Source organism: Nematolebias whitei, chromosome 13 (genome assembly GCF_014905685.2).
Source record: "Nematolebias whitei isolate Nwh7 chromosome 13, NemWhi1, whole genome shotgun sequence".
NCBI classification, from domain to species: Eukaryota; Metazoa; Chordata; class Actinopteri; order Cyprinodontiformes; family Rivulidae; genus Nematolebias; species Nematolebias whitei.
Genome location: NC_056510.1, coordinates 12661102 through 12679992, shown reverse-complemented (window position 1 = coordinate 12679992; position 18891 = coordinate 12661102). Strand labels below are relative to the sequence as shown.

General features: G+C 40.0%; 1 protein-coding gene across 1 annotated transcript in view; it reads left to right on the top strand.

Moving 5' to 3' along the window:
• Nucleotides 1–14170: 14170 nt before the first annotated feature.
• The window catches only part of wnt6b (wingless-type MMTV integration site family, member 6b), a 30845-nt gene continuing 26124 nt past the window's right edge, over nucleotides 14171–18891 (top strand). The window contains exon 1 of the mRNA XM_037686339.1: nucleotides 14171–14250. Coding sequence (XP_037542267.1) covers nucleotides 14171–14250 — 80 coding nt within the window. The remainder of the gene's footprint in view (nucleotides 14251–18891) is intronic.

Genomic DNA, 18891 nt, shown 5'->3' with positions numbered 1-18891 from the left:
TTTTTTTTTTTCCTGTTGAATATGTCATTCCATTAATTTCCACAAGATGGTGGTAGAGACAAAAAAACTGGCCACTCCAAGTTCATGTTTTCTAAAAATAAATACTTTTAATTTAATATGCAATAAAAATGCAGGAAGCGTGTGTTTTATTTTTGCAACTCTAATTTTATTGTTAAATGCTACAATTATGTTAGATTTTGCTTTCATGTTTCTACAATAGTGTGGTAAATCAGGGCAAAATCAAGTAATACTGAGAAATTTAACCATATTTGTGATTTTTATGGGATGCCACTTTTAATATTGACATTTGAGAAAATGTGTCACTTGAAAGAACCCTAAAAGACCTTCATATTTGTGAGGAATGTTTGTACGTGTGCCTGTTTGTAGCTGGCAGCATTTAGAGGCCGATCCAGAAGTCTTCTGCACCCAGTATCTCCAAGACAATCTGCATGAGTGTGTGTGTGCTGGTGTGTTTGTGTGTGTATGTCTGTTACCCATCTGGCTGGTTCGCTCTATCTTTTTGCAAACAAGCACTAACCCCAAAAGCCCTCTGGATGCAAGTTGGACGAAGAAGAAAGAGCGAAACGACCCAAAGTTTTCAAACGGGGGAGAGAGGAGACAAGATAAGATCTGTTATAATAAAGTTTCTGCCCTGCCAGTAATGCTGATGAATCACACTGTCACACTGTGTTCCTCTGAGCAAACTGGAAGCCTTCATGATTCTCCCAGTTTGTCCAGGTTTCCCCCCTTCTTTTCTGAAAAGCTTCATGAAACATTCACTATTTATTTACAGTTTCTACATCAGAATGGAGATAAATATATTATTTGCGTGTCGATGAACATCATTTATGTTTTATTTTCCAACTTTCATTTCATTCCTGCATTTCAAGTTTGTGAAACGGCACAAAAAGTTTGAGGCAATCACATTTTTTTTTACAATTTTCTAAAGTTGCCAGTCCTTTTTATTTAGCCCTTTGGACATTCCAGCATGGAGGATGTAAGCAACGAAAAGTTTTAAGTGTTGCTCCTCAACTTCTTACTGCAATCTCATCTTCAGGTGCAACTGTGAGGACTCACCTGCATGCTTTTGCTTCAAAACTATTATGTTTTAGTGAGGACAGGTCAGGATCTCAGTCAAGTCCATTGCATCACTCTCTTCTTCCTGCTTTACCTTTGTTTTTTGTGAAAAATGTGACTTAAGTCAAAAAAATGCACAAGTCTGAGTGGAAAAGATGTCTTAGGGCAACATATGCCGCTCTAACAGCTCTGCACTTTTTCAATGAGGAACACTCCCCCCCCCCCCCCCCCCCCCCACACACACACACACACAAACACACCTACACAATGTTACAAAGTGATTAGGCATATTTTGAGAAAAGATCAACTGTCTTTTTTTTATTTTTTTTATTATTGACTCATATAGCAAAGATGTAAGATTTAAACTTGAAAAAGATCAACTGTGTGGTTAAATGTGTGATTAGGTTTCATGTAGTGCACAATAGTCAGGATTGTTCTCAACGACCCGAAGGCTTACGGGCTGCTGACGGGCTGATGTTGTAACCTCTGAAGTTACCAAATAATACATGCCACAGAGCCGACTTGTTTGTCTGCTCATGATAATTAAAGGATAGACACGACTCCTACACATGTTGTGCACTAGTTAGAAATCTGTGAAATAACAGGATCTGTACAACAATCACTGACATTTAAAACTTATTTACTAAAGGTACTGGTGTACGTGGAGGATAAGCCAGAGATTTAGTCGGCTCAAGTGCAATCGAGAATTTTTGTCTTATTTAAACAAAACATTTTTTTTTACAAGAAGCCAATGAAAAACTTAGGACTCAAACATAAGACAATATAAAATGCCTTGAAAAGTATGCCTGGCCACAAACAAAAAGTCACCACCTGGATTTAACTAAGCAAATAAGTACGAGCCTCCTATTGGATAATTACTGCATGGGCAATTATCTTTCAGCTGGCAACAAGTTATTTAACCCCAACTGATGCAATGAGTTGCTTCTCATTTCTTAAACAACCATGTGGAAAGACACATCGCGTAGTCGTGGAAAAGATGTCAGTCTGTTTGAGAAGAGTCAAATCATTGGCATCAAGCAGAGAAAACATCTGAGATTACAGAAACTACTAAAATTGGGCTAAGAACTGTACAACGCATTATTAAAAACTGGAAGGATAGTGGGGACCCATCGTCTTTGAGGAAGAAATGTGGCCGGAAAAATCCTGAATGGTCGTGATCGGGGATCACTTAAACATTTGGTGAAATCAAATCAAAGAAAAACAACAGTAGCACTCAGGGCTATGTTTAATAGTGAAAGTAAGAGCATTTCCACACGCACAATGTGAAGGGAACTCAAGAGACTGGGACTGAACTGTGTACCCTTAAGAAAACCACTAATAAGTGAAGCTAACAGGAAAAAAAGGCTTGAATTTGCTAGGGAGCATAAAGATTGGACTCTGGAGCAATGAAAGAAGGTCATGTGGTCTGAGTCCAGATTGACCCTGTTCCAGAGTGATGGGCGTATCAGGGTAAGAAGAGAGGCAAGTGAAGTGATGCACCCATCATTCCTAGTGCCTAGTCATCAATGCAAGATCTTGGTGAAAAATTAACGCAACACCGGATGGAAATAGATCTTGAGACATTGCAGAAGTTTATCGAAACAATGCCACAGTGAATGCATGACGTGAACAAAGCTAAAGGCGGTCCAACGAAATATTAGTGGGTGACCTTTTTTTTGGGTGGTGACTTTTCTTTTTTTTTTTGGTCAGGCAGTGTATTTGTACCTCTTAGACCCATAGATGGCTTGTGAATATCAAACGGGACTTTATATGGCTTTTATTCAACAAAGGCTTCCCTCTTGCCACTCTTACACAAAGGTCACATTTGGGAAGTGAACAAGTGGTTTTCCTCATGACAGATTCTCTCACCTGAGCTGTGGATGTCTGCAGCTCCTCTGAGTTAACCATTCTCACCTGTTTCTTGATGAATGCTCTCCTTGACAGCCTGTCAGTTTAGGTGGACAATCATGTCTTGGTAGTTCTGCAGTTGTGCCATTGTTCTTTCATTTTCAGATGATGGGCTGAACAAATCATTTTCCACTCACTTCACAGTTGTGCACTTTTCTGTGTTGGTCTCAGTACAATACTTTGACGTTGTAACGGGATAAAATGTAAAGTTCAAGGAGCATGAATTCTCTTTCAAGACGTCGTATGGTAAATTTAAGGGGGGAAATGCAGAGTTGATCATTTTGGTTGAACTTTCTGACATTGACAGAATCAGACATTCAACCTGTTCTGATTTGCAGTGATCAAACTAAACAAGACATTCATTACTTAAATATTGTGTTGATGGCATTGAACTAGATGAAAGAAAATACATGTTATGCTGAGTTTAGTTAGTCATGGGGCTGATTCTCCACCCTGTTTATTGTTCGGCTGTGGAGAGTGAACGATAAAACGGGCTGCAGCAACAGAAGATTGGAGAAGACTGATTGGTTTCTTACACAGCAGGTTGTCAGCCTCGTTACATCTGCAAATTATCCTCATAATGTATGGGCACCACTGACGAGGTCACCGTGCAATAATTACAAGAGAGACGGACCAGGACTAATAAATATGAAACCAAATTGTGGAACTTTTGCTGAAAAATGGCAGTCAGGGTTTGCTTTCATTGCTTTAACAAGACCATAATTTAGCCTAGCTTCAGTTTGTTCCTCTATCTGAAAAGACTGTGCTTCTCGACAAGTAAAATCATGTGGCAGCGGGAGGTATTAATAATTTATACAACAGCCTCTCACACTTTCTGTATGTGCGTGTGTGTGTGTGTGCCAGTTATGAAAGAATTTCATGAACATGCCTTTCTCCTGGGGATTCCAGGGATGACTGTGGTTTATTTTAAAAAGGTTAGGGCCATCATATGTTTCTTATTTAGATCTAATTCAAGCTGTCAAATAAAATATTAGCCCCAATGGGATTTCCAATCATTTCTGATCGTAATCACCCGGGAATGTGTTTTGTGGAACTGCAGTCAGGGCAGGGCACTTTGTGTGGAAACAAAAGGGGCACATATGTGGCACAGAAAAAGATAAAATGTTGTTTTTTTTAAATAAAAAAAAAGGAAAATGAGGGTGAAAGAGAATCACATTGAGAGATAGGTGGTGCATTCTGGCAGACAGTAGGAATCTGTTTCACGCCCAGATGAAACCAGTGTCAGAGGGGGAATGTGTGTGCAGCGTTAAAATGAGAGGTGTGGCAGAACAGGGTTAGGACTGTTAGCTTTAGGTGGAGGAGGGAGGGAGCTTCGTAATTTAGACCAGTGCTCCCAACTTCAATGACAGACCTACGAGGACATTTCTTACAATGATTTGTTTTGTTCTGATGCACAAGTAAACCTCCTGTGTTGTTCTGCACTTGTGACGGTTTTAAAATGCGTATGTAGTGTTTAAGTGTGCCGTGACATTTTCCATAAAGCAATACAGTAATACCGTCAACATGGGAAAATAAGTTCATTGGATGTTCTTGAGTTCTGTTTCTCATCCATCCATATTTTTATCGCTTTTCCATGCACTATCACAGCGAGTAGGTTTATTGGTCATTGTGCAAGAGGCGGGGTACATCCTGGACAGGTCACCAGTACAACACAGTGCCACAGCATTCACACTCTCACCCACACCCAGTGATAATTTAAGTTACCACTTTATCTGATGTGCATGTTTTTGATTGTTTTGGGAGGAGTATCCAGAGAAAAACCCACGCAAGCACAAAAATAATATAAAGTTTTAGTTCCTTTCTGGTCATTATGTTTTGCTTTCTGTGTGTTGAGATCCTGGAGGTTAGCTCTGTTATTTATCTGATCTGTCACTGAGTTTTATGTGATCAGTTCTCCTTCTGCATAAATCTTGTTTCTCAGTCTTGCCATGTCATCTTTCACCTGCATTTGTTTGCGTGAGCAGCTCTGGTGTTTCTATCTTGTTCATTAGCTCAGGTTTATGGTGAAGATTCTCAGTCATCCAGGACATGATGAATCAAAAAAAATCTTAAAGACTTTAACCTTCTTTTGGATTTAGCTCAGGTTTATCTCTGTTCCCTCTCCTAGTCAGTCTGTCATTCATTTTCTTTTGTTTACTTATTTTGTCAGTCATCTCAGTTGGTGTTTTGTGATCCGGTGAGTCTCTTTGTCTTAACTCTTATGTAGTTTGCTACTCGGTCAGATTTATTAGTTTTATAAATAAAGTTACATTCTTTTTGAGCTCCACTTCTTGCCTGCATCTTGGATCTATTCTGCTACCACTCCACGTTGTTACAGCAACCTTCTCACTGTGAGGCAACATATCTAACCACTGCAACACTGTGTCACCCCTGTGGTTTCTAATGTTACATTACAATGACATGTATGGTTATTTACAAGAGCAAATAATGGCAGCAGCAGCTAGCTTCAGTATTTCTGGTGCGGCCTTTGATTGAGGATAATGAAAAGATATAGAAGCAAGATTTATATGAATTGGTGTATAAAAAAACCCCATAATATTTGAGATGTTTTAAGATAGCAACCATCTTCTCTGATCTTGACCCCACTTAGACAGGTCAGTTTGTTCACAAATAACTTTTATCTTTCAAACTGAGGCCATTCAAAGTGCCATATAAAACAAATAAGATAAATGTTCACAACTATTTAAGAAAACCCAGTTAAAAAAATTGAACTATCACTATATGGACATATTGATGTCAAATATTCAAAATTCTCAAAATAGCTGACATTTTTACGCTTTGACAAAAGTGGTGCTCTGACAGCAAACGCATGAGATGCCTGAAGCAATACAAGCTGCATGAAAAATGATAGCTACAATACGTCACGACTATCCACACTTGAAAAGAAATCTGTGCAGGGCCTTTGTCTGTCTTTCGTGCCACTGGTAAACCCTTGTTTCTCTCCCCCGGTTCTTTTCTTCTGCAACAACACAATATTTTGCAGAACAAAACTCACGTTATAAGTTTAATGTAATGACTAAAAAATGTGCTGTTGGCAGATCTTAGTAAAGCTCCATATCCATCAGGGCGGTTTCCTACGCTGCGCTGACCTAAGTCTCCACAGATGTATTATCCACGCTTGAGGAACATGTCGCATATCTCCAGTGTGAGCTATGTGATTAGGATGAAACAAGGAGGGAGTAAACAAGTAAGGGAACTCCAGGCTAGAACAAAAAGAAAGGCCCAAAAAGTACTCAGAATTTTAGGTTTGAAGACTCTTGTCACTTGTACCATGTTGCTGAGTCTGTGTGTTTTAGACATGAAACAGTGTTGGTGCACTAATGTTCTTTTAGCCATAATTATTATTATTTTTCCAAAGTAACCGTACTCGAGTTACAAGCCGTCATGTTCTATGTCATTGAGAAGCTAATAGCTGATAGCATGACTTGGGTGAGTTTTGTCACAGACATTTGAACGACGTGTTAGCCCCGTTAGCATGATTAGTCTTACGGCACAATGGATAGACAAAAACTTTGAACTTAAAAAGGCTGTCCTTCATGCTCAAGAGTGCAGAGGATCCTACATTGCAGCTAGGAACCTGAAACAAGCCTCCACAACTTAATGAGACAGCATTGCAGGTGACTATGCCAATAAATAACATTTAACACTTTTAATTTAATATGAGTAAAAGTGCTATGCATATCACATGGCTGTAACTGAATATATGCCACCAGCTCTTACAGCTGTTACACAATTTTTGTAGCAAATAAGCCTAAATATGAGAGCTATGTTCTGACAAAGGAAAGTATATAAAATATTGGTATCACTATTGGCCAATTAAGTTTTAACATACCGGCATATTGAATATCGGCCAAAAATCCAATATCGTGCATCCCTAATAAAAAAAATTATATATATATATATATATATATATATATATATGTATATATATATATCCCTGTCTCGCATTGCTTTGATATTTGCCATCTTCAGCACACCTGACTGAAATAAATGAGTCAGTTGCAGGCTTCTGCTAAACTTGATGACATTCTGAGTAGCTGATTGAATTATTTCGATCAGGTGTGTTGAAGCAACGAAACAGCTAAAATATACGCAGGACAAGGAGTCACAAGGACAAGGTTTGGAGACCTTCTGCTCTGATGGCAGCCCCCTGCTTCACACATGTGGGTTGTTGTTTCAGGAAGGGCATCCAGCATAAAAACAACTGTCAAACCTTCCTGTGAGTTTGCTTCCTGTGGTGACTCGTTAAGAAGGGAACAGATGAAACAAAAAAATCCAACTTTAATGCTCTGACATGAAACATAGCATATCTTTAAGAAATGTAAGGCCTTTAATTTCCAAATGTTGCTGGAGAGCCAAAACTTATGGAGCTAATGAGAACAGGTACCAGTGATATTTACATGCATTGTCTAATTTACTAAACTGCTTTGCACAGTGCGCACACTGTTTCACAGCATTCAAACACTGATGCTGAGTCATTCTCAGGAGATCGGTGCAACTCGATGACCATGACGCTGAAGAATGGAGCAGCTCACAGACGGGAATTTCTGCAGTTCACATCACCCACGATATGAATCTACTGTATGTAGGCTGATGGCCATCTGGTCAGGGGCTGCACAGTGTCTCCACCCAGCAGGCAGCTAAAGCTGAGCCAAGACCCCAGGCCTAACACCCCGCCGGACTTTGAAATCAGATCTTTACTGTCCATAAAGCCTCAGCCAAGTATGAAGAATCAACCCTCCCTAACAAAACACACTCATAGAGCAGGGATGTGGAGGAGGGGACAAGATGAGAGCGAAACTACGGAAGGAAGGGAAGGCAAGGTGGCTGAGAGAGAACTGTCAGTAAAGGGAACAAGTTCTATTCACATCTTTGCTGCACAAATACATGGAACATTAAGAGATGAAATAATTCTTAATGTTCTGTTTTAGTTGCATTTAGTTCAAGTTCAAATATTGATACACGTTTTCCTGCAGAATCCAGAATTAGTCTCATTGAGCCTTGGGGACTCATTCACAAGCGAGACCTGTTTTAAACAAAAAAACACAGATGATAACAGTAGATAATCATAAAAAATATATATAAAAATGAAAAGTAAATAAAATAAGTGATATAAAACCAATAAAAAACAAGGCACATTATGAAGCGATGTAAAATACTAAAAACATGAACATGTCTGCATTGATTCAAAACCAACAAAGTCCATAATGCTCAATAATCCAGGTACACAATCCAACAATTCAGGTCATCTGAACAGTTTTGTTTTTTTTTTTGTTTTTTTTTGTGCTGAAACGTTTCACCTTCCAGATGACCTGACCGAAAATTGTTGGATTGTATACCTGGATTATTGAGCATGGACTTGGTTAGTTTTGAACCAGTTTGACATGACTGTCGATGAGGAAGAGAGCCGGCACCGGAGGAGAGGGCGTGCCAAAGAGACCATCTTAGCACCAACATAACTGGTTTGTTCCACTTTGGAGTAAGCTGTTGGGGGAAGAATCAGTTTTGTGTTGTGTGTTTCCTTGACTGATGAAGCCTTCTGGATGGAAAGTGAAACGTTTCAGCACAAAAAAAAAAAGAAACTGTCCAGATGACCTGACTGAAAATTGTTGGATGTCTGCATTGCTTTTTGCAGTGAGCTTAACAGTTGTTTAAAATTCCTTAGAGAGGTCAAATTCAACAACTTCAGATCTTTTGCAAGGTGTTCCAGGTTACAGGAGTGAAGAAATAGAAGGCCCTATTGCCAAGTTTGATCCGCACTGAGGGGACACTGCATGCAATTATGTCTTGAGAGTGCACGCTGTAGCTGCACTGATGCAGTGACATGCAGGAGGAGATGTATGAAGGCAACAGACCAAGAAGTTATTTAAAGATGAAAATATACCAGTATGAGAATTTGCATGAAGTTAATAATGACCAGTTAACCAGTGAATACAGGGTGCAATGATGGGTACGGTAGTTACAGCCAGTTATGAATCTTAGCGCACCAAGCTAGACAGCGTCCAACATCTGCAAGGTGCTTGCAGGAGCATTCATGTAAACAATGTCACCATAGTTAATGGAGGGAAGGACTTCATTTTTAAACTCAGGTCCTCCTGGGAGCTTAAGGGTTCCGTTCAGTATTTTAGCTTTTCCTAGGTCTGTGCTCTTGGACAAAGATCTCTGAGTTTGTTTCTGGAAGCTGTTGGAGCCACTCTTCCAGTTTGGGGGTCACAACACCAGGTGTGCTCCATTGATCACTGGGACTACTGACTGACTCTCCACGACTTCTGTGCTTTCTCTTTCATCCCTTGGTATTTCTTGAGCTTCTCGTGCTCCTTCTTCCTGATGCAACAGTCACCTGAGATTGTTAAATCTATCACCACTGCTTTCTTCTGTAGCTTGTCGACCACCACGTCTGGTTGGTTGGCCATCACCTGTTTGTCAGTCTGGTATCATAATTGCAGAGTTATTTACACCAGAGCAGAGGAACTCAGAATAACAGACTTGGCAAGATAATTGCAGTTTATGTACAAGTGATATAAGAGGACTATGTACAGGTGAATCAGGGAAGGATCTGAAAAGGAGAGTCATGGGTAAGTAGGTTCCAAGGTAATATGGGTCCAAAATGGCTCTGAATGATTACTCTTACTTACATTGTCCCTAGGATTGGTCAATACAGAGAGGAGGGTTGAGGATTCCAGGTAAGTTAGTCTGTTGCAGTAGTTTGGTGAATGAAGGCAGGCAGGTGGCAACAGGTTCCTTAATGTACAGTCTGATTTGGAGACTCAAGAGGTACTCAGGTAGGTCCAGGGCTTGTTCCACAGAGAAAACAGGTGCTAGATAAACACTAAGGACAAACTGTTAAGTTTGACTCTAGTAATTCACAAAAACACAGGAGGGCTGATATCATACCAGCTGGTATGTTATGTTCCACAGCCCAAAAAACACTGCAGCACTCTCAAGTAGTCCTGGAGCTCATCTACCAAACTGACTCCAGCTGCTGCTCATAGGCGCCTGCCTGTCACCAGGAGAACTGCAGATGACAAAAACACTGGAATCCCACATCTGGATCTGGAAATCCCACATTATCTTATCCCTGCTGTTCTCCATCCCTCTTGGTGGCATCTCCCACGTTCACTGTTAAACCTCCGGTGGATATTCAGCATAAATGTTCCTGTACATTACTCCAGCCACTTGGTTATGATGTTCTAAGTAAGCTTTGCCTGTACAGATCTTACACCCTGCTATTATTTCTTGGACTGTCTTAAAATGTAAAAACATAATATCACAGCCTGCATTTCAGGTCTTGTCTGGCATAGTTGACCCGGCCTCTATTGCTCATGTGCTGAGGGCCTGTTCTTGTGCTGCCATGATTAGTTCCTCTGTGCTGTCTTTCAGTCAAGCTCTCTCTAACCACTGGTAGGATTTGTTGATATCAGCCACTTCCTCAATCTGCTGGTGGTACATGCCATGCTTATATTTCCATCCTGGCTCCTCTCGTTCCTTTTTCAAACTGGGTTTTTGCTGCCTGAGAAACTCGCCTATCAGTTCTTAATTATAGGCTTTTGTCATGATAAACTCCAGGATGTTTTTGTTTGTTAAGTGCTTTTTTTCTGCTCCATTCTTCAGGGGTTGCCACAGTAAATTTGCATGAAAGATTTGGCAATTGTTTTACACCAGATGCCCTTCCTGACGCAACCTTGGCTCACCACAGGATTACAAGACCGCGGCACAGACCACCAAGCTACCGCAGACCTCATTTAAGTATATACATATATATGAGACACACCTACATCTGACAAGTCATAGGCATGTTAGATTAAATAAAATAATCTATATGATTTTATTTAGCTGTAAATAACAGTAAATTATAAAGAGCTAAACAGGAAACAAGATATTTAAAAATTACTGTTACTGATAATGAAACAAATAATTTATTAATTATTAATTTTCACCCTGATGCCAAAACTGTCATGAAAACATACTTATAGACTAGGGGCAAAAATATCTATGTTCAAACCTTTTATATTACACATCCACAATAATCCAAGTCAAGACTTCATGTCAAAATGTGAAAGGTGAAAAGAGAGCAGAGTCAAAGTTTTGGATCCAGGCTGAAAGAGTCAATTTTACTGTTCATTACAAATGTTTGAAGCTCAATTTTTTGCTTCCCATCACTAGCATGTAGCTGAATCTGACATACCTCCTAAAAATGAGTGCCACTAATTCTCATTTTATTTTTGTTTTTTCATCCTTCATTTAAAAAACCCTTATACATCCTTTAACTTATAAGAATTAACAACATGGTAATGCATGAATCACTAATTGATTAGTTCAGACCACCTAATGTATTAATTTTACATTTCACAAAAGCATTAGATGCATTAAATTAGATTTAAATGCTACCACCCCCCCACCCCCTCAGAACATAATGTAAGGGTAGTGCAGCCATGTGTTTACTCCAAAGCACTTATCCACAATTGGTCACTCAAGATACATGACATTCATTTACAGCCATTTATAAAGTCTGATCTGTCCACAGTGATCTGTCAAATTACTCAAGGTGCATGCAAGTATCACGTGCACGCAGTGTAACATATCTGCAAAATGTCAGTCCAGTTATATTTTTGGAGTCCCAAACAAAGCTGTGTGCCCTCCACCAACTTTATTCAATCAAATAAAACAACTCAGAACTGAGGGGGTAAGTCTTAAAAAATCAAGAGCTAAAACAAACCTTTTTTATTACAGTGATGCGAAGTGGTAATCCATTAATAGGCAGTATATGAAAAATAAATTAGATTATTTTATGCCAAAGCATTGCCTGCTTCTACATCCCCAGAATAAAGTCAGAAAATGTCATTAATTTGTGTCTTTTGGTAAATAGAAATAAAACTTTTTGTGGAGGACAGTAAGGTTTTTCGGAGTGAATTTGGCAGCGTTGTGAATAATTGTGTCACTGCTGTGGAACGATGTCGGGTGACGGGGCTTTTATGAGCGACAGCACTACAGCAATATTGAGTTTCAGTGGCTTTGCCCTTGGCCAGAGAGGTGATAACACCCCCACCACACACACACACCACCAACCAATCCATGCAGCACACACTCAAGCTCACACATACACATTTACATATGAATGAAGAAAAATCAAGATTTTGTGGGGGGCAAACAAAAGTAGAACATGATTTATTTTTTCCTGCGGTTATGTAAGGCTATATAAAAACACAGCAATGTGAGACTAAATATCTTCTGATACACTTGTTATTTTTATATGGTTAAAACTACTATTTGACTATATTTATTAAAAACATGCATATAACTTCTCAAGACCTAAAGACATTTAAACACATTGTTACATAAGGAAAATCTTCTTCTACACCAAAATATTTAATCCAATAATGTTAGACCTTCTGTTCTTATTCAGAAAGACTAACTTTGTGTTTTAGTTGAAACTAAATAAAAAACCAATGTATAATTTATTATTCGTACTACTAACTGTTTATATATATATATATATATATATATATATATATATATATATATTTATTTATTTATGGATTTTCAAACATTTGATAATGTCAATGGAAAAAGTAATGCAGATATGTTCCAGATTTTAGTATTTCACCCTAATTTATACACTACTCTTATTTTAACTGCATTTTAACTGTAGTTTATAGTTATTATTGTTTATTGTTATTGTTGTCTGTACTTTATATGCTCGGTCTGGAACAGGTCCCTCTTGTAAATGAGTCCTCGTGGCTCAATGAGACTAGTCTATAAATAAAGGTTGAATGAAAAAAAAAGGTGGGTACAAAGCTGGCTGTGTTGGTGACGTGTTTGCAGGTGGACAATAAAATAATGTGCACAGCTAAGAATATAGTTTTTCAAGCCATGCACTCAAAAATGGGCCATGATTTTCCAAAACGTGGCCACAGGACTGTTTGCAAAAACTGCTGTTAAGTGCTTTGTATCATCATCATTGTATGTTTCTAATGGAATTCGTGCTCTACATTTAACCCATTACACGTGAAATACACTCAAGTGAAGCAGCAGGCAGCAAAGTAGTTAGGGAGGATGCCACGACATGGTGGGGAGTTTAACTAGTGACTTTCTGGTCTCAAGCAGCTGCCCTACCACTGCACCACAGCAGCCAAAACAGGGACACATCTGTGGGAAATTTACACATTTTCTTGCATTTTTTAGTTGACAAATCGTCTCCCAGAAGTGAAAAACTACCAAATGTCTAAACAAAGAGGGGACAGGAAACAATTGTTGGGGTGGTCATTGCCCCCTCCCTGCTTTCCCTTAGTGGTGCCCCTGCTTCTGTGGTTCAGAAAAAAAGAGACTGATTTGAACAAATGTATCTTCATAATAACACATTGTAAACCTATAACAGACAAAACATGGAACCCCAAACCTCCCGGTATGTTGGAACTCCTTCAGAGATGGTAAAACCATCTTTTGTCTTCCCTCAGTGCGTGTGCGCCTGCTCGGTTACTGTGTTTACACCCCGTCCCTGTTCCCAGCCCGCCTCTCCTAAAAACTAATTGCCGTTTCTTTCTCTCCCTCCTTCCATGATTGACAGTGAAGATTTCACCTCGCCCGGAGCGACGTCACGCGCCAAGGTGGGAGAAAACGCATCCAAGGAAACCATGCTGTCAGAGACGCCTCTACCTGCAGCCGGTGGGCACCGCGACTCATCTCCCCAACTCCAACACCTCTTCGACCTTCTTAAACCGCAGCAGCTTTTCTCCAGTTTGCTGTCACTAACACACAACGTGATCGTGTGAGAACTCCTCCAAAGAGCGGAGACGTCCTGCGCGCTTCTCCCACTCCGCCGCTTGTTTTGCGCGCAGCCTCTGCCGCCGCCTGGACGGTTCTCCTCCTCGGTCCCGTTTCCAAAGCTTGTAGTCGCGCTGAGACAGACAGAGAATAAGAATAATGAAGAGGCTTACCACACCTTTGAAAGCGGACATCTCTTCACGAGCCACTTGACCAACTTCGCTGCGCGTTAAGATGCGCCCGAGAGGAGAAGAGCTGGACTTTTGCGCGCTGGTTGACAGACACTTTGACTGAAAAAAAAAAACAAAACAAGAACCTCTTATGTATTTAAGGAAAGGTGGCTGCTGGTGTTGGCTGAACTCGTCACATTAAACTCTGCTGGGGAATCTTGGGGATTATCAACATGACGGTTCGTCTCTCACGGATCCAACTGGCCATCTTCTTCATCCTGCTCTGTCCAGTCAACATCATCGGACTCTGGTGGTAGGTACCAGGTGTTTTGGGGCTTCTGCTTCCCGTGTCAGACACGGGTCTGCATGTTGTTGTTTTTTGATAACTCAATATATTATGTTCTCCAAAATTACTTCACTGCTTTTTGTTTGCGTCATTCCAAGTCCTTGTTGTAACTCTGAAGGCTTAACCTTTGCAATCAAAGTTTGGCATAATGCATGGAATTTTGAATTTTAAAAAGGCCTTTTAAACTTTTAAAATATCTATCTTTTTGTAAATGAAATTTATTAGTCTTGTGATTTTTTTTACAGTGATAAATATTAAACTTTATGTACACCTGAAAGCAAAAATGTGTGCACAAGTTTAGTTCAAAAACGACAAAAACTTGATATAAGTTGCATAGTTTTTAATAACTAAGGTTATAAGAGAATATGAAAGTGGACTTAGATGAAGAAAAACTGCAGGGTGAAAAGGTGTGTGCTTTAAGTTGCCTGCCGTGAGTGATAACACAGGGAGAATGGTGGAGGGAGTGCTGATGGTGTGTGTGTGTGGAGGGGGTTCAGAGTGAGGAATGTCAGGTGGCCCTCTAGGCACAGTGGATATGTCATCATAAAACAATCCATGCAAGCTTCAGCTCTGCAAGGTGGCCGACAGTCGGACAGACAGACAGACAGATGATATGTTTTCTATTCCATCACTCTCTGTCTGCATGAGCTCTGCTTTTATTGTGCTTTGCATAGCAGCGTGTCAGAAAACATCAAATGTTTCTGACTTTGTGTCTCTATCGCACATGAACACACTTCTGCAGAGTTTGAAAGTGAAGCTTTGTGGTGCTGTTCTGTTGAATCCTCCCACTGCTCATTCATAGCCCAGTCAAGGTCAATGTGGGATGTAGTGACACAGAGGCTCTGGAGGTCCATGCTGACTGGCAGATGGTTCTCTGCAACGAGCCGTTTTGCTTTAACTTGCTCAAGGGTAGGCAACCTGCGAAATAGCTGACTCAAAATGGCCATGGATGAGGAAAACAAGCAAACGTTTGTGCCACAGAGTGGGGAAGTAGTGAGCAGTCTCATAAGGATATTGATTCAAGCTTAATAAAACGTTTGCACTAAAATTCCTCCAAAAAGACAGTTTACAATTTTAAGACTTTGAATCCGAATGGCCAAGCTAAGTAAACGAGGGGGGCATGGGGGTGTTACCCCAGTCTTGAGCTGTTGGTAGGTGTGTATTTTTAATTTCCTCGATATTTAGGGTTAGTAGAACCCCATAAACCTAAAATACAAACATTATTTCTTGACCATTAGAGGAGGAGTGGTGGCGCAGAGGTTAAAGAAGGTGGGCCTGTGATCGGAAGGTCATCGGTTCAACTCACCTGTACCGATAACATCAAAATGTGGGTTGGAAAGGTGAAGCACAAGCACTCACTTCCTCCACCCTCATTTACCTCACTCTGGGCCCTTGAGCAAGGCCCTTAATCCCCACCGTCTGCTCTCCCAGGTGCCCTAGATGGCAGCTCTCTGCTCCACACAGAGGGCTGTGGTAACTCGGTGGTCTGTGGTTGTGTCAGGAAGTACATCTGTGGTAAAAAAAATAAAAAAATAAAAAAATTGCTGTCTTCATACGAGTTAGTTCACTGTGGCAACCCCTCAAGAAGGGAACAGCCATAGAAGAAAAATAAAAAATTGAACAATTGTAAATTTAAAATATAAATATTAAAGTGACTCAACAAGCTTCCTTAGATAGATAACTTTTATTAATTGGCTTTTATAATGTATGTGAATGTTTCTGTGCCGTGTCCTGAGATGACTTCTGTTGTTAGTTGGTGCTATATAAATAAACTGAATTGAACTGATAACTGATACTTTTTAAAGGGAAATGGACAAAAAGCCTCATATAAGGACAATTTATGGCATTGCTTATGTTTATAAAGCTGCACATCACCAAATCCATACAATTAGCAGTACAATAAGAATATGAGATGCTTCAGTTGGTGATTCCTTACCTTTCATATTGCTAACTTTGCCCCATTAAATACGTTTTGATCGTGAATTGACTTTTGAACTGGTTTCAATAACAAATATTTATTACTGTACATGAGATAATGTGAATTAATCTATGGTTTAAAATACATCTGAACTTGTTAATATCTTGAATAACACTGAAAATCAAGAACTTTTCCAATGTATCTGTGCAGATGTGAGCCCAAACGAGTGTTTCCATCTCTTTCTGTTTGGATGCTTGTTATTTCTGATGTGTTAGCTGAATACAAGTGAAAAAGAGAAACCCGAGCGAGTTAATTATTTTTATTTAGAATTATATCGGTGTTAACTGACGGTGCATTCTGCAGCACCAGCTACAGGAAAAAGTTTTGGATTAAGAGAATCAACACTCAGGAATCACCTACTTTCTTTTTATCCCCACTGACACAAATTGTCATCTTCTTTCACTCACCCTCGTGCTCATTGGCTCACTTACGCATACAGATGTGTGCACACAGTGACCAACTGTGATGCAGCCGAAGTTAAGCCACACCTGTGGGTCACTCTGCAGCTCTGTCGGGACAATGATTCTCTCTGTTGAAAGATGCTGGACATACCATCATGCATCACTCTTCCTCTGTCTCATGCTCAGTCCTTTTGAATGTCTGTATCTCTGCGTGTCTTCTGAAGGAAAATGCCTATCGCATGGACAGGTTGTCGCTGAGGGAAAAGAGAGCGCTGCAATGAGAGACGCAGAGTGAGAGATATGAAGCGCTGGGAGATAACTGTCCTTTCAGAGCCTCGGCTGATTAAAGCGCTCTAATCATTTGGCTTGAGAGCAGAGAGCTCAACTCTGAGGAGTGAGGAATGTCTTTGCTCTCTTCTATACTAGTTTTGACTGCAGTGCTTAGCAGGGCCAACAATGTCACTTATGTGTAGATGTGCATGTGTGTGTCACAGCCCTTCATTGGTGGTCAGTCTGCCATATGCCTCAGATGTTTCTATACACTGGATTTACACTGGTCTGTGTGTTTAAATCCAAATGCACGTCCTAAAATCCACAAATGCACTCATTCATTTATAATGTGAGCCCACGCAGACATTCATACACAACGTTAGGGTTTACAGTCAGAGCCCCCATCCTCTCCAGAAGAGAGCTTCATCTTAAAAGATCTTATCTTGTCCACTCCAGTGCTGCTCTGAAAAGCTAAATGTCTAATCAGGACTGGAGAGATGGGGAGAGATTAGGATTAAATGACAATGTGGGTTTGGCAACATGGATGGCAAAGAAATGACTTTAATTGTTTGTGTGTGTGTGTGTGTGTGTCTGTGTAATTGTGTGATGGGTGGCATGAGTCTACACTTTGGAACACACTTGTAAGATATTTTGTAGATGTGGGTTTAAAGTGGAACAGACTCCGTCAGGGTGCTGGGGAGAGGAAAACAGTCACAGTCAAACCTTGGATTCAGGACAAAGAGTACTGAAAACCCTGGTGTTCGCAGGAAAGCTGTTTTTTCTTGTACATGTCTTGTGCACCATTTTTATTTTCTGCTGTAAACACAAGCTCATTTATTATCGCTTGCTACCAAAAGGTGGTGAGCAATAATGTTTTTACCTATGACTGTGTTATTTTGTCTGAAAGAAAAAGCTATGATAAATCAATGTATGGATTTTAATGAAACTCTTAGAAAACAACCACAGACTGTGCATCTATTACTGATTAACCTTTAAAGTTAATTAACATCAATCCAGTGCAAATAGACCATAGCAAACAAAAATGACTACAGCTCAGTCATTTTAACAGATATTGAGCTTAAATTTGGAGTAGGTGAGTTTTACCCTTAATATACTCTCAGCATTTGTTTTTAATACTTTACTTCTATTGAGCATATATCATCTAGCATCTATCAGCTTTGTTTGTTTGAAAAACATCTCATGAACCAACAGACACATTTTAAATAAATTCTCAGAAAGGTTTTATTGGTTATGTTAACTGCGTAATCTTTTGTCACCACAACTCAAAATGGCTATCACAGCTGATAGTATCCAACATGATGCAACCTGTCCAGGGTGTCTCCCGCCTCTCGCACCATGACTGCAGATTATGGGCACCAGTGACCACTGTGACCCAAAAAGGAAGAAGCGGGTAAAGATAATGGATGGATGGATATTGCTATAACTCAGACAAATTTACTGGCATAGAGCCAAACTGGATGGGGTAGTAGCTGAGCATCATCTTGAACTCATATCCTCAGATATTCATATTCTCAGCATCTTAATTTTACATTCTTGACTTCAACAGTGGGGCAGCACGGTGGCACAACTGGTAGAGCTGCTGCCTCTCAGCGAACAGGTCCTTGGTTCAAATCCCGGTCCAGGGGCCTTTCTGGGTGGAGTTTGCATGTTCTCTCCGTGCACGCGTGGGTTTTCTCCCACAGACCAAAAACATGCATGTTAGGATGATTGGTAACTGTAAATTGTTCATAGGTGAGTGAGAGAGTGAATGGTTGTTTGTCTCTATGTGTCTCTGTGATGGACGTGCGACCTGTCCAGACCGTACCCCGCCCCTCACACAGTGATTGCTGGACATGGGCACCGGTGACTCCCGTGACCCAAAATGAAGAAGTGGGTAAAAGATAATGGATGGATATATATATATATATATATATATATATATATATATATATATATATA